Source organism: Archocentrus centrarchus, chromosome 1 (assembly GCF_007364275.1).
Source record: "Archocentrus centrarchus isolate MPI-CPG fArcCen1 chromosome 1, fArcCen1, whole genome shotgun sequence".
NCBI lineage: Eukaryota > Metazoa > Chordata > Actinopteri > Cichliformes > Cichlidae > Archocentrus > Archocentrus centrarchus.
The window spans coordinates 33,715,109-33,742,163 of NC_044346.1; the positions used below are offsets into that span (position 1 = coordinate 33,715,109).

At 39.8% G+C, this 27,055-nt stretch overlaps 1 protein-coding gene across 1 annotated transcript; it reads left to right on the plus strand.

Moving 5' to 3' along the window:
* The first annotated feature begins 15,035 nt into the window (after positions 1-15,035).
* adra2c (adrenoceptor alpha 2C) lies at positions 15,036-16,604 on the plus strand. The gene has a single exon (XM_030739147.1). It carries the CDS (start codon positions 15,036-15,038, stop codon positions 16,377-16,379), a length of 1,344 nt encoding a protein of 447 aa, XP_030595007.1. The 3' UTR covers positions 16,380-16,604.
* The last annotated feature ends 10,451 nt before the right edge of the window (positions 16,605-27,055 follow it).

Here is a 27,055-nt window from a genome sequence, read left to right on the forward strand (position 1 = left end):
TAGGTTGAAATAGTGTTGCGATTTATTTTCAGCATCATCCATGTCTGAAATGCATGAATTTCTAACTTGCGATAATATAAAAAAAATTCATCTATATCCATTTTTAAACATGAGATTACAGCATGCTGAGATAGTTCACTTCAGACACGTTCTCAGTACTCCCTTTGCTTCAGGTGAGAGAGTTTCCTCAGTAGTGTGAGCAAAAGGCAGGTACAGGACACTTACTCACTTGCAGTGATTTGGACAATTACTTGTGCTCACATGGGCACAAGTCGAGATGTCATGGAATTGCACTAGGAAGCTGGAATGTTAAAAGTGTGAAACAGCTTATCGTCACCCTCCTAAAATAATGGCTTAAGTCACTTTTTCAGGTTTTTCATAAAACACAAAAACTGAACCAAACCACACAACAATTAAGGAAAAAATAAAAATTTAATTTAAAAAAAAATGCCTTAGGCCACTATTTTAGGAGGGTGATGTTATATTAGGCCACCTTCTGTGGGGGTTGGAGCACAACATACAAAGTGTAAAGGGAGTTTTACCCTGGTCCACAAAGCAAGGTCAGAATGCTTAAATGAAAGTTACAGAAGGAACAGGGAAAAAGGTCACATAGGTCAGGTTCATAGCAGATATGATGCCTTTTTATTATTTTCAATGCAGAAGGGAGCCTGTGTGCGAGGGGCAGCTAAAAAAAAAAAAAAAAGTGAAAAGAGGAGACAAATGCACATATAATTAAATATCGAAAGCTGAGATTACACTGATGCTGGTAATCTTTGCCACAAGTAGATCACATCTTTTGAACATATGGCAAAGGTCATGCTGGTATCATGGGTTTTTAAAATAAAAGTGACCTAAGTATTAATTATTATTATGCATTAACAACATGTACAAAATTCATTAAAGTGATGTGACTTGTTGACAATTCCACATTTCATTTAAAATGATGAATAAATATTACAAAGGGGTGCATATAGTGTGTTATTATGCATTTCATCTCCAAATCTTTAAACCTAAAGTTATATTTAGCAGTTAAAGACTGGTGTTAGGATTTACTTATCTTTGTTACTAATACAGTTTAAATTACAAGACTTTACTGAGTGAGCTGAAAAAAGCAGCTGATCTGAAATCTGTCCAGAGGTGCATGAGAAGTTGATCTTGAATGGGATTTCAGTTAAATTTTAAATCAAAGGTAAAGTTTTACATTTTTAAAAGCCCATTCCTGCTACTTTTTGGTCACACCTCATATAGATAGGCCATTCATTAAAACTTACTCCAAGCTGAGACTTAGCCAATAGTTCACTGTTAAGCACGACAGTGAACCAGTGCACATAGACAAGACTAGTGGCTCAAGGAAAAGTCTCCATCCCTGAATGACCCCCCCCCCCCCCAAAAAAAAAACCAAAAACAAAAACTTTAACTGTATAAAACATCTGTGTATCGACCGTAAGATTGCAGTCCACAGATGCATTCTACTCAGTCTGATAAACTTAAGTCAGATAAACTTCCCAAATTCAGGTGGGCAAAACCAAAGATGCTTATGCTGAACTTGTGGTCTGAATCCTTATGTAAATGTGAGATTTTAAGTTGACAATTTTTAATAAATTTGCAAAATTTTCTACAAACACACTAAGTGCAGACTGACTGAAAAAAGGTACAGTATTCTTATTTGAAAAATTATAATGTATTCAAAAAGCAAAGGGGCCTGAATGCTTATATGTATTCATGACCCTTTTTCTGTATGTACTATATCACACAGTATATACTTTCCTATTTCTGTGACCGCATAGCCTTTCTTTCAGTTTTATCAGTGACAGGTTTGCCAGAGACCACCAAGAAACACAAGTGATGACAGCACAAGAGTGGTTTTATATATACACCCGTCTGCCAGACACACAGCACAGTGCAGACATACTTTGATTAAGACAGATATTTCTGGATCCAAACAAGCATGCGGGGATAGAATGGTGGGGCTTCAAAAGCTGTGTTTGTGATATGGTCCCTGTGTGAGCAGAAAAGCATCAGTCATAACCAGCATGCATTACAGAGGTGATTTTAGATTTTAGATTGTAATCACTGGGGATAAACTGAGGCACAAATGCACCCCATCATGACCAGCATAACAATGACCACTCCACATACATGCATACAGAGTGTGGGCATCGATGTGTGACAGTGAATGGATGAAAGAAACCAAAAGGGTGTAATGAAACTGAAGGCAGAAATAAAGAAAGAGAAAGTGATCAACACGTGGAGATCCACAGTGGAAAGAGTCCAGAGAACCCACAGGGTTTATAAGGCAGCAGATGGACCCTTTCTACCCCATCAAGGCTAAAAGAAGCAATAACCGAGCTAACAATCCCCACATATAAATACATGCTTGTGTGCCTGTGCTGTTACCAACATGTGTAAATATGTGTGTAAATGTTATTTTATGATATTTTCCCATTTTCTTTACCTTTATCTTTAGGAGTTTCGAAAGCTTACAGCGACAGGTCAGATGATCCTTACTGACTAGAAGGAGACATTAGATGATCTCAAAAGTTCAAATAAAACAAAAATATTTTACAATTACAATTTACATTTTTCCTCTTTTAAGGACTATCAGCAGATCAAAGAAAAATGAAAACCTCCTATTATTCCAGTGTCGTCATACATTGTTTCAAGATGGAAAGACTCCTCTGCCTGATGGCACATCATTTAAGGAGCCTAATTTAGAAATACACATTTTTATGCTGTTTTTTAAATAGATAAACAATATTTAAAATAATTTGAATGAAAATTTAATTTCAGTTTTTAGTTGTTACTGTCAGCTGCGCAGAATTGTTATTTGGACACTGATGCTGAAAGCTTTTCAGACGCTGTATTTAACTACAGTCCAAACTATATGACATGAAAAGGACCTGAACACAAAATCAAACAGAAAGCATAGTTTTTATTTATCAGAAAATTTCCCGGAAACTTTAACACAAATCTGATTAAGTTTATACGAATAACAGCTTTTGAGTTTAAATAAGACAAATAACTGAGGTGGGAGGTTTCTGACACTAAGACAGTAGCTGTCAGTCATGTGCAGCCTCCATACAACTGCATCTGTTGTTTGAAATAATAATGTGACGATTGACTGACTGGCAAAACTTTAAACTGTCAACTTAAACTTAAAACTGTCAAATAAATTAATCCAGAACATCTTGAAACATCATGTATATATATATGCCCCATGTTTCTGTCTTTTGGTGTGCAGGTTTCAGTCCTACTCTTGAATTGAACTCGCCTCTTTCTCTCACTCACTCACACACACACACACACACACACACACACACACACACACACACACACACACACACACACACACACACACACACACACACACACACACACACACACACAAGGTTACTATTATTAAGGAAATCACTGCCAATCCACTACAATACATCCATATATCCATCTTCTGTTTCTTATTTGGGTTGTGGGGTCTAGGCAGGTCCTGGGTTTGCTACAGGGTCTCCTCCCAGTTGAACATGCCCAGAACACCTCATCTTGATGGCATCCAGGGGATATCTTAGTCAGATACCTGAACCACCTCAAATGACTTCTTTTGGTATGGAGGAATAACAGGTCTATTCTGAGCACCTTCCAAATGACCACGCTCCTCACTGTATCTCTAAGAGAGAGCCCAGACACTATTCAGATGAAGCTAATTTCCGCTGCTTGTATCCACAATCTTATTATTCAGATCACTACCCACAGCTCGTGACCACTGGTGATGATTCACTTTCATGCTCAGCTCCCTCTTTTACACAGCAGACCAGTACAGCATCCAAATCTCTGAAGACGCTGAACCAATTCGTCTGTCAATCTACTGCTTCCTTCTTCACTCACTCATGAACAAGACCCCAAAATACTTGAACTCCTCTACTTGGGACAGCAACTCATTCTCAACCCAGAATAAGCACTCCACCATGTTCTTTTGGACAAACCCTATCGTAAGACTTGGAGATGCTGATTGCCATTTTAGCTGCTCCACACGTGGCTGCAAACCACCCCACTGCATGCTGGATGACATCACTTAATGAACCACAGCATCTGCAAAAAGCAGAGACAAGATCCAAAGACCACCAAACCACCCACCACCCCTTGGCTGTACCAAGAAATTCTGTCCATAAATTTGTTTTGAACTGAATGAGTGACAAAAGGTAGCATTGGTTGTGTCCAACACCCAGAAGGAACAAGTTTGGCTTATTACCTCCACCTCCTGTGCCAACCATTTGGTTCAGGGATTTCTGCAACTTGAAGCACCAACCTCCTGATAGCCATAGCTCTGTGCAGCCACTTCAGCAACAGAGGTGTAGAAAATGGTCCACTCGGACTCAATGTTACCAGCCTCTCCCAGAATGCTATCAAACCTCTACCAGAAGTGAGAGTTCAAGGTCTTCCTATACCATTTGCTCCAACTCACCACCAAGTGGTGACCAGTTGAAAGCTCAGCTCTTCTCTTTGTGGTGGCTGTAGCTCAGGATGTACAGCAGGTCACCTACTAATTGGAAGTTTGGTGGTTTGATCCCTGGCTGCTCCAGCATGCATGCTAACATATCCTCGGGCAAGATACTGGACCCCAAGTTGATCTCCGATGCATTCATCAGAGTGTGACTGGTAGATAGAAAGCACTTAGACATAGAAGAAACTGCATGTTGTATAAAGTGCTTTGAGTACTTGAGTAGAAAAGCGCTACATAAGAACCAGCCCATTTAGCATCTTTGCCTGGGTGCCCAAGACATGAGGCCACAGGTCTGATGACAAGATTACAAAACTGAACATCATCCTGTAACCTAGGGTGTCCTGGTGCCCAGTGCACTTATGGACACCCTTATGCTCAAAAAAAGAGTTTGTTATGGAAAAGGCTCTTATAAGAGAGTGTGTTGTTCTTTTTTCAGTGAAGATTTCTAACCTTGTGTTAAAATCAGTTAGAAAATCATTGATCTCTATCTGCAGATTTAGAGTATATCAGTTTTAACCTGCTGTCCATTAGTACCAGAACCCTGTTTCATCTCATTTTTTTTAATTTATCAAGGCCTGTACTTGGACATAAATGTCTTCCTGCTTACTTGACCGACAAAATGTTTGAGTGTGTAGCTGTTCATTTGTATCTGTGCCGCAGAACTATCAAGAGAGTGCATGTGAGAGGTCACTTTTACTTGGTGGAATCAGGATACATGTGTAAGGATTAAAAATGAGTGCACTCTCCTCACTTATGTGGAAGTGGCTGTCTGTGTGTGCATGTGATTGATTATGTGTGTGCAAGTGCATGTTTTGTAAAATCTTCACTTCATTATGTGTGTCTGTAATTGAATTAGTCATTCCATGCTCATCTTCAGGCTGCAGCCACAGTTAAATTCTGTGAGGAAGGTGGCAATTTTTTACATGTGTGGGGAACATCACAAGAGTTATTTCACTATGGTACAGTTTAGGGAGAAATTTAACACAGGGTCAGATTACTTAGCAGTTACAAAAAGCCAAACTTGGTCTCATTTAGTCCTATGAATTAGACTTTGAAGGGGGCTTTGTCAACCCACAGCTCATGTGAAAAGAACCAAAGCATTACACTCATGAATCATTTATAAGAGCATTTTCTTTGATAGCTGAAAGAATAAAAAAGCAAAGCTATGGAAACAGCTACTGAAACATAGTAATTTTGGGCTATTCCTAAATTACATTCTAGCACTTGGACCCCCTTTTGCTTTCAGCCCTGGCTTAAATCTTCATGGCATAGATTCAACAAGGTGCGTATTGACATGATAGCACCATTCAGTTGTTGCAGATTTGTTGGCTACACATACATGATGCAAATTTCCCAGTCCAGCACATCCTGATGGTGCTCTATTAGATTGAGTACAATGAAGTCATTGTCGTGTTCAAGAAACCAGTTTGAGATGATTGTGACATCAGAACATGGATACATTGTGGTCATAAAGGGAGAGACATGGTCAGCAACAACACTCAGGCAGACTGCGGCATTTAAACTATGCTCAATTGGTTGGGGCCAAAGTGTACCAAAAAATATCCCCAACACATATCACACCATCACCACCACCAGCCTGAACCAATTATACAAGGGAGGGTGGTTTTATATTTGTCACACCAAATTCTGAGTACTATTTGAACATCATAGGAGAAATCAAGACTTATCAGACCAGGCAACCTTTTTTAAATCTTCTATTGTCCAATTTTGGCGAGTTTACGCAAACTGTAGCCTCAGCTTCCTGTTCTTAGCTGACAGGAGTGACACCCATTGGGGTCTTCTGCTGCTGTAGCCCATCAGGTTCAATGTGTTGTGCATTCAGGGATTCTTTTCTGCTTATCTTAGTTGTATCAAGTGGTTATTTGAGTTACTTTGCCTTCTTATCAACCCAAAGCAGTCTCGCCATTTTTCTCTGATAGGGTTGTTTACACACAACCCCAGATCAGCAGTCTCCGAAATACTGAGACCAGCCAAGCTGTCATCAACAACCATGCAACATTCAAAGTCACTTAAAACACCTTTCTTGCCCATTCCAATGCTTTGTTTGAACTTTATCAGGCTGTCTTCACCAAGGGTACATACCTAAATGCATTGAGTTGTTGCCATAGGATTGACTAATTAGATATTTGCACTAACAAGTTGAACAGGTGCACCTATAAATTGGGCAGAGAGTGTATTTTGTAAATGCATGCTACAGTATGACTGTATTTCTTATAAGAGGAATATTTTACTAAAGAATTGTTTCCTCTTCTCTATGCATGCATGTTTGAGTAGAAAAACAATGTGCATGGCTTTATTTTCAGTGCTTAGAAACAAGATGTAAAGATGTAATGTTGGCAAATTTTAAGCAAAATCAAAACTTAATGAGGGCCAGCATCCACACAAGAGTAGGAAATGCAGGACAAAAGGCAGTAAGTCAGAGCTGTTACTTAATGGCCCAGTCTAATAGTGCTGACTCATAATTCAATAAATATGAAGTGGATGTTTAAGAGATTCTTTCTTTCTTTCTTTCTTTTTTTCTTTCTATTGTGCCAGCACTGGTTCAATTTAGCAAAAAAAAAAAACATGTTCTGTTTTGCACCAAGATTGCAATCCTCAGTCAGACATTTTCCCCTTTTCACACAAAAAGGACACCCATTCAAAATGCTCAGATTAAACCTCCCCCTGTCACTACTTACAGGTACAAAAACATCGCTGGTGCACTGTTCAAATGACAGAATATGAAAAGAAATCAGCATGACGAGTCAGAGCAGAAGGGGAAAAATTCAATTTTCTTTTGGGGGCACTAATGAATGAAAAACACAGCAGAGGGGGAATGAGACAAAAGAAAAAAGAAAAGACTGTTTCTCTTGTAATCCAATCATATCAAAATCTGCCCCGTAGAGTGCATTCAATATTATCTAGTTTGTTCAAGGTTCACAATTTTCCCCCAGTCACTATGTGCTCGGTATAATTGCATTTAATCAACCCAATGCAAACACAGTCACACACTCATTCACAGCTTAAAGAAAAAAACAGTTTTGAGGGTGATAGAAGAAGAAAGACCTTCACAAGATGAAACCAACACATCTGCTTTGACACAGTTTGTTTAACACTTTGTCTCTCTCATTCTATGGTATCATTCAACTACACAATGCAAATTTTCATGCATGCACACACACACCACTCTATTATTCACAGTGGAGGGGAACAGGCATGATTGGGCAGCGAAGCTGAGATGTCACTGCTCCAGCTGAAAAACCACGCTGACACCACAAAGGCAAAGTCTGTATTCAAATTAGCAAGCACTGTCAGTGCCTTTCCACAGTGCAGAATTAACAGGCTTAGAAGCAGGCAGTCTGCAGATAGGGAGTATTTCCCAACTTAAAGAAGATTCAGCTGCTTTGATTTTCTATTGAATAAGGCGTGTTTCCTGTGAGACTGGGATAACGGCTAGGTTAGTGGAGAACACAGCAAAAAAACCAAGCACACACAAACACACAGCAATACACCGCAGATCCACAACTTTCACAGCGTGAAAGATGTTGTGGTTAAAGCTGCAAATAGAAAAAAAAAAAACTACTGGAAAAGGAAATGATACAGATGACAGTCCAGGACCAAGACAGGATGGGGATAAATGGTTTCATCATGCAATGTCCTGCCTGAGAGACATGAGAGAAGTAGCATCAAAACCGTGTGACAGCGTGTCAGAATAATTTCCCCAGAGCTCATCAAATGAAAATATATTTGCTATATCATGGTGAGAGATATAAATGGAGATACTGATGAAAGAGTGAAGAGAGCTGTGAGACAAACCTCTGTCTTGAAGAGGTTTACTACATGAGATCAAGCAACAATAGACCAATAAAACTGGGCTCATCCACTGAAGAGCAGAATAAAATACACTGATAAAATCACTGAACACGGCTGGATCACCCACAGAATAAATCCCTTTTATGTCACCAACTGTCGTAATGTCTTCGTTTTGTAATGTCTGACCATCTGGCCTTAACTACACCACAAATGAAAAGACTTTAATTCAGAGAAATAACACGGGCCTCCCTAAGTATCAATCCATCAGCACATGCCTAAAGCCTAAAGTGCTAATGCAAACCTGTGAGTTTGAGTGAATAAAACAGAAAGGGAAGAACATGAACTCACCAACCAACTCCCTGGATACAGAACACAACATGACTAAGAGGACGACAAAAAGTGAAATGTGATTTGCCACTCAATTTCCAAAGTGTGAATAATGCCTTCAAAACCTACAGCTAATTAACTGATGAAGAACAACTAGCTTTGTTCTTTCCCCCATCTCCTGTCCTCTCCCCTCTTAATGTTTCCTAAACTTTGTTCTTTTCACACTGGTTTAAACTTCATAAACAGGCAGCAGAGGCATCTGATCACACTAGAGGGCCAGGAATCTCACAGAAACCCAGAAACATTTGAAAAAGTGCCTTGTGGTTATTGAAGGCTGTCAAAATATTTGTTGAACAGGGTTTAAATAGAAGAGGTAATGTAATTTAAAACAAAATAGGAGCTGATCTATAGATGGTGCTTTACGGTGTTTGCATTTAATAGTACTTCCATTGGAGTGGTTTCCTTTACCAGCTGACAGGTTTGGCACTGGTGTGAAGAGGTGCCTGAAGGTGATTTTTTATGTTTGCATTAAATATTTTAGACATTTTACTTTTAGGGAGCCTGCAGTCGATGAACATTAATTCAAACCCATCAGCTACATTTGAGTGTATTATATAACTATTGATGACTAGTGGGCCTATATTCCCTCCTTACTCCAGCCTCAAACTTGATTTCTGCATTAATTCTTTCATCATCTCTTGGCCAATTTGCGACCTCTAAGCGAGTGACACTTCACAGATGGTCATTTTTCACCAACATCAAGTCAATCTGGTGTACAGATCATGATGCAACTCCTAGTCAACTGGTGCTGGTCTATGTCTGGGTGTCACGTTTCTAACACATTTGTGCTGTGCATAATTCTCAACTTGCCTGCAGATTGGCAAGTTTGGTCCAACTGTCACTCAGATGGACAGTAATGACTTTGCTGGGCCAGACACTGCATAGCCACTCATCTTATAATTGGACAGTCAACCTTTCTCAGGACAGTTGAGTAATCCTATCTGCGCTGTAACAGTCTGTTGTGCTACAGCAAATATCCAAATGCTTTATGAGGTTGAAATAATTTTATAGTGCCCATTCTGGGGGTATTCGTTTTGGAAAAGCTATTTGATTTGTGATTATAGTCATATCTGTTAATTATAACTGGAGTCCTGGATACTTCTTTGGAAAAGAAGCAGACCATTAATAAAAGACAAAAGCTACACACACACACACACACACACACACACACACACACACACACACACACACACACACACACACACACACACACACACACACACACACACACAAAAAGACCTTGAGTCTTGTATTAGTCTGAAATGATGAAGTCTTCTTTTTCTGCCCAGTAACTCTTATATATAGCTGAAGGTCAACTTTAATATTAGTACGATCTGAGGATGAAGGTCTTCAAATGCAAACATAAAAACAAAAATAGTTTAACAGGGTCATGAGATCTAGACACTGTTTAGCTTTTCAATCTTTGTAATGTGTATGAACCAAAAAGCTTAACAGAAATGGAAAAAAGATACAACTTTTGATACTAAATACAGACTTAATATCTTTACTGCTCACATTGCATTGAGCAAAGTGAAGAAAACCATTTGCCGTAGTGACAGCATGCATGCCTTTCCCAAAAGACTGATGGACTAATGCACGTTGTGCTCTGCAGGAACACACACAGGCAAACACTCCTGACATTTTGTCCTTTTCAATTCAAAGCTGTGACTTTTTAAAACAAGAGTCCCTTACTCTGACAACCTGCAGGGTCTGAAAGAGCCTTAAAATTATTTTCACAACACATGCTTTTGTGTGATATTTTACTTCTCTTTAGACAGTCCTTACTCTATAAAACACTCAATACCAGATAATGCTATGACACCAGTAAAAGTACAACACATCTGTCCCCATATAACATCCAAGCTGTGCTGCTAAATGTCTACATGTCCTTCAGCTGAACTCAATTTTAAAATGCCAAAATGTACAAATATACTATATAAAGCCATAGCATACGCAGGCTTCATTAGTCTTTTATTGTCTGTTGATTACATGATTAGTTTTTAGCTGAATGTGCACCACATCTTTAAGGCTGCATGCCAAACTATTCATCAGGTTTTTCACAGTCTCGCTTCGCTTTCAACAGGCTTTTGCTGATTCATTTGAAATTTGAGTGAAAAAGGAGTTTTATATGGATGGTCACTCAATGAATACCATTTATTGAATAGTGCATTAGGAAGTAAAAAAAACACAGCATAAATGAATTCTTAAAAACAGATTTCCACAACCATAATAAAGCATCCCGAGATTTTAAACTCACTCCATCCATCCATCCATCCATCCATCCATCCATCCATCCATCCATCCATCCATCCATCTTCTTCTGCTTATCAATTCTTCTGCAATCCAAAGATCCATAATTAAAAGACTTAGCTGATGCATATTATTGTGCAAATCCACTAATGCAAGTTTGTATAGAGGGCAGCCCCCCCCCCCCCCCCCCCCCCCCCCCCCACGGTTGAAACACAAAAGCCAAGACATCTCTCACCTGTTATTTTTAAAACACATCCCCCTTGACATCCAGCCACTGGCTTCACTGTGACAACCAGAGGAGGCAAAATGCTGAGAAAGACAACAATACTGCAAATGATGACACGAAGGAGTGGTGGGGATCATTTGGCCACGAGCAATTTTTCAGAAAGAGATATGTGAGCTAAGAAATACTGACAACTTTATTTCTCCTTATCAGGGTTATAATAGTTTAGGATTTTACATTATCGTTTAGTTTTAGTTAGTTTTTACTTTTTTTTCTCTAATTCAGTTAGTTTTAATTAGTTTTCAGAGTGGTTTTGCTCGTTTTTATTAGTTTTTATTTTAGGTTTAATGCTTAGTTTTAGTTTCGTTAGTTTCAGTATTAGTTTTAGTATTTTCATACTTTGTCAGGTGCAAGATTCAATGCGCAAAAGTGACTACTGAGTAATAAAAACTCAACAAAAGATACCATAAAGAAATATATTCAACAACCAACAGTTCACAGGACAGAAGCACTACATGCTAAATGTGTAATATTAAGGACACACATGAACATCAACAGGGAGAAACAAAGAAAAATATGAACTCCCAAACTCAATAAATTCTACAATAAACTCCCAATAAACTCCAGTGTCAGTGCAGCAGATTAACAACACCTAAATGTGGTGTTTGACAAAAACAAACTCTTTGAAGGAGTCAAAGCTCAAATCCAGCTGCATCCTGATGTTCTCCACCACCCGAAGCTGCTTCTGTTTTAGAGCTAGCTTGGTTAGATGCTCGCTAATTAGACTTGCAGGGTCTTTGCGGCCTCTGTACACAACCTACAGAAGTGTCCGACCTTGTAGTTTTTAATTGTAGTTTTTATATATTTCAGTTAAAGACAATGTTTTTTCAATTTCAGTTTTCATTATTTCGTTCATTTTCGTTAACTATAATAACCCTGCTCCTTATGCAACAGAATAAGGTTTACAAAAAAGAATATTCCTTCCTGTGAAAAAAAAAATCAATTTAAAATCAATCTAAAATTCCTAATAGGTAATTTGTCAAAGGCAAGGTGGTGGATAAGAAGCAGACCCTGTTTTGTGAGGTGATGCTAGCAGTAGAGAAACTCCCCGGGGCTCTCCTGTTTCTCTGCTAAACTATTTGTTATAGGCTCTGTAGTCATCTGCCTGAGTAACACTGCCATTTGTCACTGTCATCAACTGGTACCTGAGCTTATAGAGGGGCCAATATGGAAACCACTGCACATTAGAGAGGATGGAAAATTAGAAGTGGCTGTTGTTACTGGTTACAGCTTTGATTTCTTTGGGGAATTCGACTTTGAAAACATGTGCCTCACTTGAAGACTCAGTATTAGGTGAATTTGTTGAGCATAGATGATCAGCGTTCGCAAGTAGGTGGTCATCTTTGGCATTATGCCTTCTAGTTATAATGAGGTTTTGATTGTGTAACCCACAAAGGGTTTGTCATGTAACCTTGGGAGAACACATCAGGTATTATTATATTTTTGTAGTTCTGAGAGCCTCATTATACTTTTCTCTTCCTTCTTATAGAAAGATCTGTGCACCTTCTCTAGTTTCAGTTCCACAAATGCTGCACTGTAGCATTTAAATAAAAATGCAGATTACTAAACCAGGACCAACTCCGTATCAAAGAAAAAACACAAGAGCCATACTTCATAATTTTGCTAGAATAAAAGTGAATCAAACAGAACAAAAAGCAGGATAATTCAGAGCACACGAGTACATAGCCTTGATTTAAAGAGAGAAAAAAATAATCAGCTAAGTTTCTTTGACAGCTTACAGCTGTCTCCTGGCTAGTTGCAGAAAGTGCCAACTTATTCCCTCTGAGGAAGACTCAACATTGAAAACAAGAAAAGGGCTTGGTAATAGCTGAAATCCCTCACTGATGCCCCAGTTATATATAGATGAGCTGTGGCCCTGGGACACAACTTAATGACCATAAGACTTGACTGTCCACTCAAAATCAGCTTAGAGTGCATCTACACTGACCTACAGCATCACTCTAGCCTAAGTTCAATTTAAAAATTGAAGGAGCACCTTTTTGCATAGGTTTTTTGGGGGGCAGGCAGATGGACCATGAGCTCCTGAGCCCTCCTCATTCCACCTCATAGTCTTGATGCAGATCAATTTGGACTTAAGCATTTCTTGAGGCTTTGGCTGCTCTTTAATTCAGTATGGCTGTGTGCTCTAGTGATTAATGGCAGGTACTTAGCCGGGAGACACAGTCAATAAATGCACTGGCCATGGAACTTAATACCCGGCTATATGCCAAAGGCAAGAAAGGGGTTCTCCAGGAGGCAAAGCCACCCAGAAAGGATGGGGATAACAGGATCTGAGGAAGCCCATAAAGGAAGCCCAAAAACTTATCACAGGCTTTTTTAGGGATCTAACCTTACCAAAGTGAACTTGGATTTAATTTGAAGAACCTGGCACTGTGCTGCTGCACCACCCTTTTCAAAAGAGATACAGGGAGAAAGAGACTGAGAAAGAGAAAAAGAGAAATAGCCCCCTTGACTGTGTGTAAAGTCTGCATGCACATGTGTCTCACAAGGATAAAAAAAATAAAGACAGGATAACCTGGATGTCACGCTCAAGACATATCAGCCCATTACTGCATCCAAGGGGATGAACTCATGACTTTAAGATGCATTCTCATTAATCATATTTCATGCAAGCCCTATTTTGTTCTCTAGCTTGTGTATTCGCACTACTTTCCATGCAGACGATTTAGCGCCTTTGATATCCCCTAAAGGCGAGTGTTTCTCACTTTCCATCAGAACACACAACAGCGTCATGTAATCCTGTAATCCTTTTAGTAACACAATTACCACCATGCAAACAAATGAAATATAACGGCAGAAGAGTGTAGGAGGACATTATATGTAAGTTCACTTTATAAGTTCATCATTCAGGGCAAATGTTAAACGATGGGCCACGTAGCCTACTAAAATATCCACATTAAGTTTGTTTAAGAAAACTGTTCATATTTATCGTGCGCTGGCCAATTTGTCCCTCCGGAGCTGACTGTTACAATACTGACCTCCAGTGTGTGCACAGAAGGACAGAGCAGAGCGTGCTTTTCTTGATGCGGGACTTCGCTGCTGTCAGTTTGACAGCAATGTGACCTCCAGCGAGCAGCTCCTGCTCACAGGCGCTCGGCGTGAGCGCACTCTAAAACAGACCTTCAAGAGTCAAATAAGAGGAGAGACTGTCTGATCGACTGTCCGATTTGTTACTGTCAGCCACTTTACGTAGACAATTCAGATAAACTGAATGCATGTTAAGCAAGAGCTCCCTCAGCAGCAGCCAACACTGATCTTATCAGTATTCCCGTATAACTTATACAAAAAATGTTTGCTTGCTTATTTGCTTCCTCTCCTCCAATAATCGCTCCCATCTCTCCTCCAGGGCGGAGCGGTTCCCTGCTAGTTCTTTCTAATGGGGGGCGAAGACACGTGGTTCTTACAAACCGCTCTCAGGACACAGCGGGGAGGCGGAGGTGGAGAGATGCAGGCGCTGTCGGGATGGGAGAGGACACAGTGAGGAAGGACTCCGCTTTCTAAACATGGAAATTTCGCTGTTGAACAGCGGGCACTCTTGGAATAAGGACTTAAAAGACTTGTATCTTGCGTCCTCTTTCTCCTCCGCTTCCTTTCTGTCTCTCGTTTTTTTTTCTTTTCTTCAAATGAGCGACTTATAAGCAGGATGTGGAACATTGCAGGCACTGAGAGAAGAAAAATGCAATTTCATGTAGATTTTTATAGTAAAATGTGCGTCTCTATTGGATATTTTTATGGATTATTTCCGCACATTTCGTTTTTCTAAAAGTCAAATCTGGACTTTAAAAAATGGATTTCATTAATATCTCCAGCCTGGATGACGGGTTAGAGGCAGGCAACATCTCCTCTAATTCCACCTCTGAGTACACCCTGGTCGCTATCTGGGGTCTTGCTGGACTCGTCAGCTTTCTGATTTTGTTTACAATAGTAGGGAACGTCTTGGTTGTTATCGCCGTTTTGACGAGCAGAGCTCTAAAACCACCCCAGAACCTCTTCCTCGTCTCCCTGGCCAGTGCGGACATACTGGTAGCCACTCTGGTCATGCCCTTTTCATTGGCAAATGAACTCATGGGCTTCTGGTTTTTTGGCAAAATTTGGTGTGACATCTATCTAGCTCTGGATGTTTTGTTCTGCACCTCTTCTATTGTTCACCTGTGTGCTATTAGTTTGGACAGGTACTGGTCTGTGACACAGGCTGTAGAGTACAACTTAAAGAGAACACCTAAACGAGTTAAAGGCATGATTGTTGTGGTCTGGTTGATCTCAGCCATAATCTCCTTCCCTCCTCTGATATCAATGGACAGGAGCAGCAGTAAGGCCAGTTCCCAGTGTATCCTGAATGATGAGACCTGGTACATCCTGTACTCCAGCATAGGATCATTCTTTGCCCCCTGTGTTATTATGATCCTGGTCTATATTCGGATCTACCAAGTGGCAAAAACCAGGACCAGAACATTGTCAGAGAAGAAAAGGGATGTGGATTCACCACTGGAGAATGGAATGGACCAAGCTGAACCAGGCACAGGTGGGTCTTTAAAATCCAACAAGGGCGGGAGCATGAAAAACCAGGAACGGGAGAATGGGCACTGCCATGAGCAAACAGTTCGAACCCCCCTACCAAATGAGCCAAAACACCCAACTGACCATGATGATGACTTTGAAGATAGCAGCTCATCAGACGAGAAACTTAAAAAAAGTACCAGCTCCTCAAAACATCACCATCAAGACAGAAAAGACAGAAAGTCCAGCCGGAAGAGCAGCTCCGCCTCTAAATATTCCAGCAGGAAGTCTCGTGCCAGTTCCAAATCCATGGAGCTGTTTTCATCTCGCCGTAAACGTCGCAGCACTGTCAATCGGAAGAAAGTCTCAGCTGCTCGGGAGAAACGCTTCACCTTCGTACTTGCCGTGGTCATGGGCGTATTTGTTGTTTGCTGGTTCCCATTCTTCTTCTCCTACAGCCTGTATGGAATCTGCCGTAAACCGTGTGAGATCCCTGAGACACTTTTCAAGTTCTTTTTCTGGATTGGCTACTGCAACAGCTCACTAAACCCAGTAATTTACACCATCTTCAACCAAGACTTCCGCAGAGCCTTCCAGAAAATCCTTTGTAAATCATGGAAACGTTCTTTTTGAAGGATACGGCATGGCTGGGTATGACATCTTTACCCCGCAGGCAGAAAGTTACACTGTTATGAACTGTCTGATAATGTGCTGGCCTGGGGGCTTTCACATCTTTACTTTCAGGGACTGCATTAGAAATGATGGGATGATTAAAAGACTGAGCAAATACACAAAGAAGGGGCTTAAACTGCAGATTCTCTGATAATCTTCATAGAGGAGGATCATTTGATGACTTTTAGGTGCATTGTTCTCTGATGTAGGCTTTGGGTCGATCCATGCCTCTCTGACTTCTTCTAGCTTCACCTAAATAACAGAAATGGACTCCTAACAGGTACTGATGCATGCCTTCCACAGCAGCTGCACTTGACGAATTTCTTTGGAGGCAAAGGGTTTACAGAGACAACTGATTTACAATGTGACCTCATTCACTGAATATAATGCGAAGGCCTTGACAATCTCCTCACAGCTGTTGTTAGATAGTGGTATATATCTTTTCTCTCTGTCTATGAATCTGTTTTTCTTTACCTTTCTATGTCACACTCTCAACACGAGGACCAATGGGACGAAGGGGCTCTTTGCTTACTGTTACAGTAGCAAAAGTGTTTCACACACACACACAAAAAACAACAAAACAAAACAAAACAAAAAACAAACAAACAAAAAGACTCATCCTGAAAAACAAATTCATATTTCTGCCTCAATGTTCTGTGTGAACTTAAGAATGTCTAAAGTGGGTGCTGCAGTGGAAACTTTCATCAGGTTATGGCGAACTTTGATTGAATGACTTGTGTGGTAGAGTGGCATCATAGGCCATCATTTCCTTTTCCAGGCAAGTGCACCCACCTCTGAGGGAAGCTGATAGAATCCTGAGGTACTGCTGAAGCAGATGGGCATCTACTGAGGCATTCACTGTGTGTGCATATTTGTGTGTGAGCAATTGGAAAGGGGGGGGGGGGTTATTGCATCTTATCCCACCTGCCTGTTAGTGAATGTGTGTGCATGTCTACGTGTGTGTATAAGCCTACTTTCTCAAATGGCCTGATTTTTTTCTGGTCAAATGTGTATCTATTCTTCCTATTTTTGTCACATATTTTCTCTCCCTCATAGCCACAGTAAAAACCAAACATCTTATTGCTGTTTCGATGTCTGCTGCGCGCACACACACACACACACACATATATAGAAAGAACACACATAAACATCATTATCACATACACAGATATAAAACAGATTTATACAGCCATTTCGAGCATTTATAGCCAGAAGGGCTAATGCTTTGTTCTACTGTAAATATCAAAGATGATACAGTATTATTGTGTGGTGCCTCATAATCACACGTGTATCAGTATGAGAATATATTGTTTGTAAAATGAACAACACTCCAAAAGATCTTTATGTTACACCAACTTCTGTCCTTTTCTAAAAGAACGCGTTTACTTCTCTGCTTTGAACACAGTTGAAAAGATCAAATAAAGAAACCACTTAACGCCGTCTTCTGAAGACTAAAAGAGCGCATGATTGTTTTCATCATTACTGTTAAGGTATTTTTTCCCTGCTGTGTTACTGTTGTCTATTTATCACACTGACACTGTCACTGGTGTGACTCATGTGACTAATAATCTTTTTATTCTAAGGTGAAAAGAATCAAAGACTTTCAGAAGACTGTTTTGGTTTCAAAACATATGATTATTTTTAGCACATGAAATTATAACTAAAGCTTATAATTATTTGTAACGAATCAGACTTTAAATGTTGAAAAAAGAAACTATGAAATAAATCTGTATTGTTAATATTGCTTATTTCATTTTAACATTTTTTAAATGAATTTTTCTTTTATCAGTGAGTTTGTCTTGAGATGCCTACTACATTCTCAAATTTCTGATTGCCCCCTGACTTCTCGCTGCAGCTACATGCCAAGTCAAATACAAAAAGGTTGATATGAGATTGGATTTTGCTTTATACAGTGAGGGAAGATGTGCCATCACATGCACACCCCTCCTCCACTGACAGCCAGGCTGCCTCAGTGAAATGGTGAATGGGTCAAACCTAGCAGGTAACTATCTAGACAACGCCTGGGATACTGGTAGTTAATCTAGATATTCAAAAACTCAAACAAAAACATCACATGCTTAAATGTTTGACTTTGATTATATCAGTATATAATTTGGCCAATAGTAACAGATATATCGATAAATCCAATCCGCAGCAATTTCCTAATGCTGTGAACCTGTTCACCCATATGGCAATAAAAACCTTCTGATTCTGATTCTGATTCTGATATATGTTATCCAATAAGCACCATTATGGGCTTTTATTTCTTTTTTTGTTTTTTAAAATACAAAATATCTGCAGAACATGATAGCTGTCACATAATTTGTCCAGCACAGCAGCTCTGACTCCATTATTTACAATACTCTCAACACATGTAACAGAGTTCATATCACAGCCAAGCAGACAGTGGTGCAGAATCAGGCAGCGTTGGTAGCACTTTATAATATGCCCTGAAGCAAAGGGTGTAACTATCTGGGAATTACACAAAGTTTGCATGTATTTTAGCAGATTTTGCAATAAAATTATATTTATCAAGAAATACTTAGCAGTAGATACACTAGATTAAGGAGGCAATAATTTAAGTTTTTACAGGAAAGAAGAAATAATGAAATAATGAGTAGTGCATTATTTCTAGTTATTTTAGCAGAAAAACAAAGACAATTTCCCCAGCTTACACTAAAAAAAAAAAACGTGTAGGGACCTTGGCCATAAACTTAAATAAGATTAAATAAATAAATGCTTGCTGCTTGCTGTGAGAGCGTCTCTTGCACACTGTTCGAATAAGAATAAGATTGAGAGCAATATGGATTTGGCAAACTGGGCCTTCAAGACCATGGATCGAATTTTTTCCACTATGAGATCTGGGAAAGGGGAGCCTGCGTGTCCGAGTGGAACAGACCCAGTTGGATACGTCATCGACTCCTGGAGCTCGTGGAGACCTGTGTGCTTCTCGGCCCTAGAGGTGGAAGACGTGGAAGACGCTTACATATTTGGCTATCTGGTAGCGGTATCTTTTCTGTTTGGGCTTGGAGGATACCTGATTTACCGTGAAATCAAGAAAACCTGGACGGCAGTTCGACATCTGCAGAGGCTGCCGACCCAGGTGGATGGGCTGACCAGAATGGTACAGACTCAGACTCAAAGCCTGATGAACCTGAGCCGTAGACTTGGGGAGTAGCAGGTGAGAGGGGTTCGATCTGGAGATAAGGTACGGTTCTGCTCAGTGAGGACGGTAACTAATGAATTTGGATTATTGGATTTATTGAATGGTTTCCCAGTGAGACTGAAGGCTGTTGAAAAAACAAGCAGCCTGTTCCAAAACAACATCTGCATTATCAGAATTCGGCTCCCTAGCCGGCCTTGGCTGGCAATCATATCTCTCCAGAACTATGTGTGAAGGCCGCTATCCCCCTCAGCCCTCTCTGTGATTTGTGAAGCTGGATCTGGTGTACCAAGGCTGCTGATGAACTTCCATCACTATCAGCAAACTGTTTGCCTGGGAGCTGGCATCTGGGCTCCACAATGCCCCCACCCTCTCGTCTCCGTCTGCGTCCCCTCCTGACCCTGACCCTACCCACCATACTGCTATCCCGGCTTTATATGTGCAATATGCTTTTTGCTGAGGTGTTTTTTGGAACCTCGTAAGGTGTTCTTTATGAACACAGTATGAGATGATTTTTTGAACCTAACTATCCCAATGTATCTCTTTCTGTCTCTCTGCTAAAGGTAGCGCCGTTGAGAAACGGTTGCATGACCTCAGACATCTGCCCCCCCCCCCCTGTCTGTGTTATGTTTTTGTCTTGGATGGATGTTCTGTTAACTGCAATTTCCCCATTTGTGGGACTAATAAAGGCATTCTTGATTCTTGATTCTTGATTGATTCTTGAAATAATAAACACCAGCAATGCACAGGCTCCATGGGCCTATGCCCTGCAGTGTTTCATTTTTTCCTTCTAAGTAGGAAAAGAGAACAATTCTTATCACTTTTTTCTGTGTAATATAAGCAGAGAATCAAGTAGTGGAACATCCATGATGCACATCAATATAATGCACAATAAAAATTTTAAAAAGGTAAAGTTAAGTGATTACATAATACAGCATACTCACTTAAACGTACAGTATATTTACAGTGGGGATTTTTTTTCCCATTAAAATATCTGGAAATTAGATACAACTTAAATTTACTTGTGCATTACTTTGAATTACTCACCTGGAGTTATACACTATTTTAAATTACTAATGCACTACTAATTATTTCTTATTTCCTGTAAAAATTACCCCCTTATTCTAGTATATCTACTGCTGGTATTTCAAGGTAAGGTTTGCTTTTCTCTCCAACATACTGTATCTTAAAATTTATATATTAATATGTATATATAAAGAATCTTAAAGATTTTGTTATTGGAATTTCTTTCTTCCCAAAAATCCAGTATCAGTCAGGCTCTAGATCTGACACATGCTGATAAACACTGAACTCCTTAATACAAAAATATTTTAGAATACTGTCTAAAATATGGTTGTTTTTACACAACTATTATTTTCTCCTGAGATCTACGTTATTGCCAAGATATACTGTAATTTAATATATCTTGTATTCTTTAACCTATCAGCAGGACTGCAGAGGAAGGCTCAAAGTGAGTGATGGAAAGCACAATAGCAATGAGTGACACCTGAAAAAAGAGAGGCACAGGATCGAACAGATCATTTAAGATCATTCTCTTTGTGCATTCGGCCGCAGTGACAGTGTAACAGCTACCTTTGCTGCTGTGTCCATCAGCAGTTGTTTCAAGCAGATGCAGCGTTTGGCTGTGGCTGTTTGATGTAAGTGTAATCTTCCCTGTGTGATTTATACAGATGTGGAGGATTGCATTTTCTTTTAACTTTAACAGCAGTCTGGCCAGTTCCTTTTTTTGTCTTTGACTGTGTAAATTGTAAAAATTTGTTTTGGGTAAAGCATGGTCAGGTCAAACAATTCACAAACGATTAGTAATGAGAAGTCTACCCCATAAATGAATAATGAAGCCCATGCAGTTCCTTGATTCGCCACTAGAGGCTCCATAGAGTCCCATTAATAGCCCAACTTTTATGAAGAAACTGACATGTTTCCAGCCTTGTTTTACAGCCTTTTTTATAGCTAATCCTCTTGGGTTTTATGAAAGCCTAATGTTACCTTGATTTACAGCCTTGCCAACACAAGCAGCTGACACAATCTGCCAGGATTCACCTCTGCTCATTCAAGACTGTGAACTGGACCACTGTTTTTTTGTGGTGTTGGTGCCTTTTGGAGTACTTTTTAAATTATTTGTGATTCTAGCAGGCAAAAACAATGCCAACACATTTTTTTAAACTACTTATCCAGTTTAGGTTCACAGGGGCCTGACCTAATGTGGCTTTGAACTGTGGAATGAAGATAAACAACCTGGAAGAAACCAATGCAGGGAGATCATGCAAACTCCACATAAAAAGGCTTTAGTCAGCCAGGAGCTACAAACCAGGAACATTTTGCTCTAGCACCTTCTTCTTCACAGCAAGAAGCTTGTTTGACTGACAGTAGATGGTAGACTGCCATATTTTTGGTGTTATTACAAATGCAATGAATAAGAAGCAAAGTAAAAAGTTGTACTGTAGCTTATAAGTCATCCAGACAATGTGCTTTTAGTGGTATTAAAGACTGAGGATGGCACCATCTATCCACACTGAACTGATTTACAGGTTTATTTACACACCATTTGTGGTGGACCCAGGAAGCTAAACAGCTGTTCCTGTTGAATGTTTGCTCGGAGGGCTCAATCAACAAGCGAAGGTGCAGGACAAGATGTATGTTCATATTCAAAGTTAGATAAGGCAGAGACTTCATCAAGAAAGCCAGTGTGGGTTGTTCAGTCTTTGGCCTGTGTTGTTTAGCAGACTACTGTCTGGCTCAGTGTGACCATCTGCTCTGTCTATGATGAAATGCTGACTGCTTCACCAGTATTTGACTTGCTACAGAAAAATAAATACATAAACTAAAACCAGAACTAAATTCTTCACATTCAGTACAAAACGAGGGGTTCACTTGTGAATTTCTATACATAAAGTAAAAAAAAAAGAGAAACCATTTTATTTGTTTTATGATACTCAAGTAATTTTACATCTGTGTAGGGCTCTGGAGAAAAAGTCCTGTTAACAAAACAATCACTACCATAATTTTTAAAGAACATAGATTTGTAAATATGTTAGAAGTGGAGCAAGAAATAACTTAAAAATACAAACATCTAATATTAAACATTATTTGTTTTTTTTGTTTGTTTGCCAGATTTGAGAAGAGAGAACCATGAGGTACCTAAATATTTATATTGAATTGAAAACTGGATCACAGAGCCCTGACATGTAGGCATGGATGGAAAAATTCAGCGGCTTTGATGCGAAGATCACAAGTTTTGCTGTGGCAGCATTTATATCAAATTTTGGTGGAATTTTCAAATTGCAACCAGTTGCACCAGTGCTGTCACCAAGTGCACAGTGATTGTTGGGGTTCTGTCTCTAATGCTGCAAAGTGTTTAACTTACAAGCTGAATTAACTTGAGAAAGCTGTTGTTGTGAGCTGATGCTATATGAATAAACCTGACACTGAAATGGAAAGCTCACAGTTTATGGTGTAATTGTTCAAAATTTACCATAACATTTTCAGAATTATGGTTTAATTTTAGGTATCTAAATATAATCACATGTAGCTACAATAGAACAAAAGATTAACAACTGGACGTTTGAAATCATTTGTGGTCTTGTTTGATTCTTGTGTGATTATTGCAACGTTTCTTTTTTTTTTTAATGCATTTTTGGCCACAGCGGCTTTACTGACTGTAGCGGGAGACAGGAAACGGGGGACGACACGCGGGCAAACTGGCAACAGGCCAGGACTCAAACCCGCACTGCCCGCACCACAATGCGGCATATATATGTGGTCGCCTGCTCCACCACTGAGCTACCCGAGTGCTCACAACATGTTTCTTTTGAACTAAAACATTATTTAGACATAAATCTACATGTAAGAATCTTATTAGAATGTAATAAAGGCCCAGAAGAGAAATACTCATCTGGCTCCATCAGAGACAGACTGAACAGATAAAGTGATATGTTGTCTTCATTGATCAAATCTTAATCAAAACAAAGACTTAGGTGGTATCTGTAGGACTGCAGGTGTATGAGTTATTAATACACACTTGTTTCACTGCATCCTCGATGGCTCAGAAAACTTATCACAAATCTTGTATTGTTTGAACCGACTTTGATTTTCCAAAGATGTGTGCCGTTTGAAAGAAACTACAGAAACATTTTTTATAGGCTACTGTAACTCTCCAGTTGTCTGAGACCATGTAATAGAACAATATCTTCTCTGTTCTCTCTTCTCTGTAGAACATGGCTTACGTTGCCACATATGAGCAAAAACTGGGATCCATCAGCAGAGGTCAGCTTTTACTAGAATGGGTTTGTGCAATTCTGCACTTTGTGTCTTCTGCTAAACGGTACTCACGAAAGAATCTTTAATCTAACTAGAATTCAGATTTGGGTCAGTTTACCATGAAGCTGGGATAATTTCTGCTGGTCTACATAACACAACCCTTCCCTTTAAACCTACTTCATGTGTGTTTATTTATTCATCCCCTGAAAGCTGGCTAGCATAGCCCCAATGATCAAGTAGAATAGATTCTGTCATCGCTGCCCCTGCCTCATTGTGTTTATGAATTGCTGTATCAGCAGGTTACATCATCCTGTTGCTGGTGTCTTGCTCCTGATGGCAGAGCCAAAGCAGAACTCATTAAAAGATTCAGAATCATACAGATATAGATATATACTCACTGTCTCCTGTCTGTACACGTTTTTATATTTGAACATGTTCACAGTTTACTTATTATAGAATTAAATCTATATTCTCTCACCAAACAATGCTTTAGTTTGAAGCTTGTGAAACTCAGATCAGACAAGATATGTCCTAATAAGAAATGTGAAAATATATGCACTAGCTGAGCATCAACAGCATCAGTCTATAAATATTTAAAGCCTTTAACTCCTTAACTATGCATGTTGCCTTTATCTCTGGTAGGTGATGATCGTGTCTTAATTTCAGCCTAACCTCCCAAATCCCCATCTTCTCTGCCTCCCTCACACATTTCATAACAAATTTCAGCAGATTTGCATGAAGTTTCAGTGGGTGGCAAATCAAGACACACCAGATTGAGAAGTATTACATTTTTATACAGTATGTTGCAATAAGTATTTATAAGAGGTTTGAAAGCTAAACTACCTGATATACAATGCTAATGGTTTTTTGTGTGTGAGGGAAAATTTAAAATATAGAGTCAATAAGCCTTACGAATGAATGAAAAACTGACAATGTCTTCCACCTGCTCTGCCCACTTCTACTATATCATCAATTCTAAAGTGGCTGCCTTTACCAGCCCTTCCTCTTGTACATTTTTAATGGATCCCATACAGTTTTTTCATACCTGTAAACTCCTTTCGTTTCTCCTGAGATTTTTTTTTTTCTCAGTTTCAAAGTTTGTCAAACCAAACATGAAACACAGCAACCATTGAAACAGTAATAGACACATACAAAATACAGCAAATATGAAAGTAACCATAACTAACCTAATGTTACTGTAGGCACAAAATTAAAGATTGAGTTTCAGGCAGTTTCATGCATCTATTGTCCCCATGCATGTTGGAGATGTGGTACACATGGGGCTACACTTCAGCCCTCCAGGTTTGTCAGTGTGCGCGGACATAAACACAGCCCTGTGTGACCAGATCCTTGACTTTTTGATGAGCTGTCATACTTCTTCTCCAGTGATATTCATCAGCATGGGTGCGCCACAGGGCTGTGTTCTCAGCCCCCTACTGTACTCCCGCTATACACATGACTGCTTGGTAGAGACGATTACTAACAGGGGCGGACTGGCATACATTACTACCGGGGATTTCCCCGGTGGGCCGATGGGTTAGTGGGCCGCCGGGCCGCCGGCTGTTTAACTCAGTCCGTGGAGGAGCCATTGCCGCGCACTGCGGCCCCGGCCCATAGTCACGCTGCTGTTTAACGGTGCCTATTACCTCTCCTCCGCTCCAGTCAGGCAAATCTGCTTAGCGCGCGTTCGCGGAATGAGCCTGTAAACACATGAACGAGCATGCCGGCCAGCTGATGCGGACTGACGGCATGCAGCGGAGATCAGAAAAAAAAAATCTTGTCCCAGAAAATCCGGGCCGGACTACGAAAACATACAGCAGCTGTGTCACTTATTAATACAAGTAGTCACGAACTGGAAAAGCCTTGTCCATACTAATGCCACATTAATTACATCTCCCTGTTTGTATCCCATGAGTGACAAGTCAAGAGAGAGACGCCAGTTGCACACTGACACTGCTGAGGGGGTCTAACTCATCATGTGATCCCTCCGCGACACTGTTGACACTACTGATACGTGAAAAAATAAGTCCGCATTGCCATAAAGATGCACTAATACCAGCTACTAATATCATTAATTAATGCTTTTGTATTAGTATTATTACTGATTGTGTAGTTGTTCTTTAGGCCTATTAATTCAATTAACAATTACTAATTATTTATAGGCTGAAAGTGAATCTGATGATTCTACAGAGAGAGATGTGACTCAAGAGGAAGACCTAGATGCCCATCAATCAGAGATTGAGTATTTCACCAGACCCAAACCAGAGACATTAGACCTTTTTCTCTTTCACAACAGCACCTTGAGGCTTTCATGCTCATGGCTACACAGACAGATGTCCTAAAGATGCTAGAGAGTGATAAAATTATAGATGGTGTAGCAGAAAAGAGTCGGTTGCTGCAGAGGTTACTCACTGAGTGAACAATGTAGGTTTCAGTAACTTTCCAGTTGTTTTTCCCCTGTATTTTGTCAGGGTCAAGTTGTTAAGTTTGTTAGTTATTTTGTTACGTCATATTATTGTATTATTGTAATCATATTATTGCTGGAAGTAATATTGTCCATATGACAATAAAAGTCATATACACTACGTGCCATGTATAGATTCATATACAGTATACACACACACACACACACACATACAGATATATATATATATATATATATATATATATATATATATATATATATATATATATATATAGTGGGCCAGTCTGTCAGGAACTTCCGGGCCACTTTTTCTCCCCAGTCCGCCCCTGATTACTAACATCATTGTGGAGTTTGCAAATGACACAAAACTTGTGGGAAGGATTTCACAAGGAGATGAGAGCCTACAGGGGAGAATTTCTTGGTCTGGAAAAGTGATGCAAAGACAACCATCTATGCCTTTGTCATCAAGGCAAAGGAGGTCATAGTGGTAAATGGGAGTCACTGGTCTCCCAGTGGTCTTAAATAATGCAGTTGTGGAAAAGGCAGACACCTTTAAATACCTTCACTCACACAAAGACTTAACATAAGCTTCACATACGCATTGTGAAAAAGACAAACCAATGCCTCTGTGGTCTCCATCCATCCATCCATCCATCCATTTTCTTCCGCTTATCCGGGGCCGGGTCGCGGGGGCAGAAGCCTAAGCAGAGAAGCCCAAGCTTCCCTCTCCCCAGCCACCTCCTCCAGCTCATCCGGAGGGACCCCAAGGCG

Excerpts from the sequence above, each read along its gene's own strand:
- adra2c (XM_030739147.1), top strand. The coding sequence starts at position 15,036 with ATGGATTTCATTAATATCTCCAGCCTGGATGACGGGTTAGAGGCAGGC.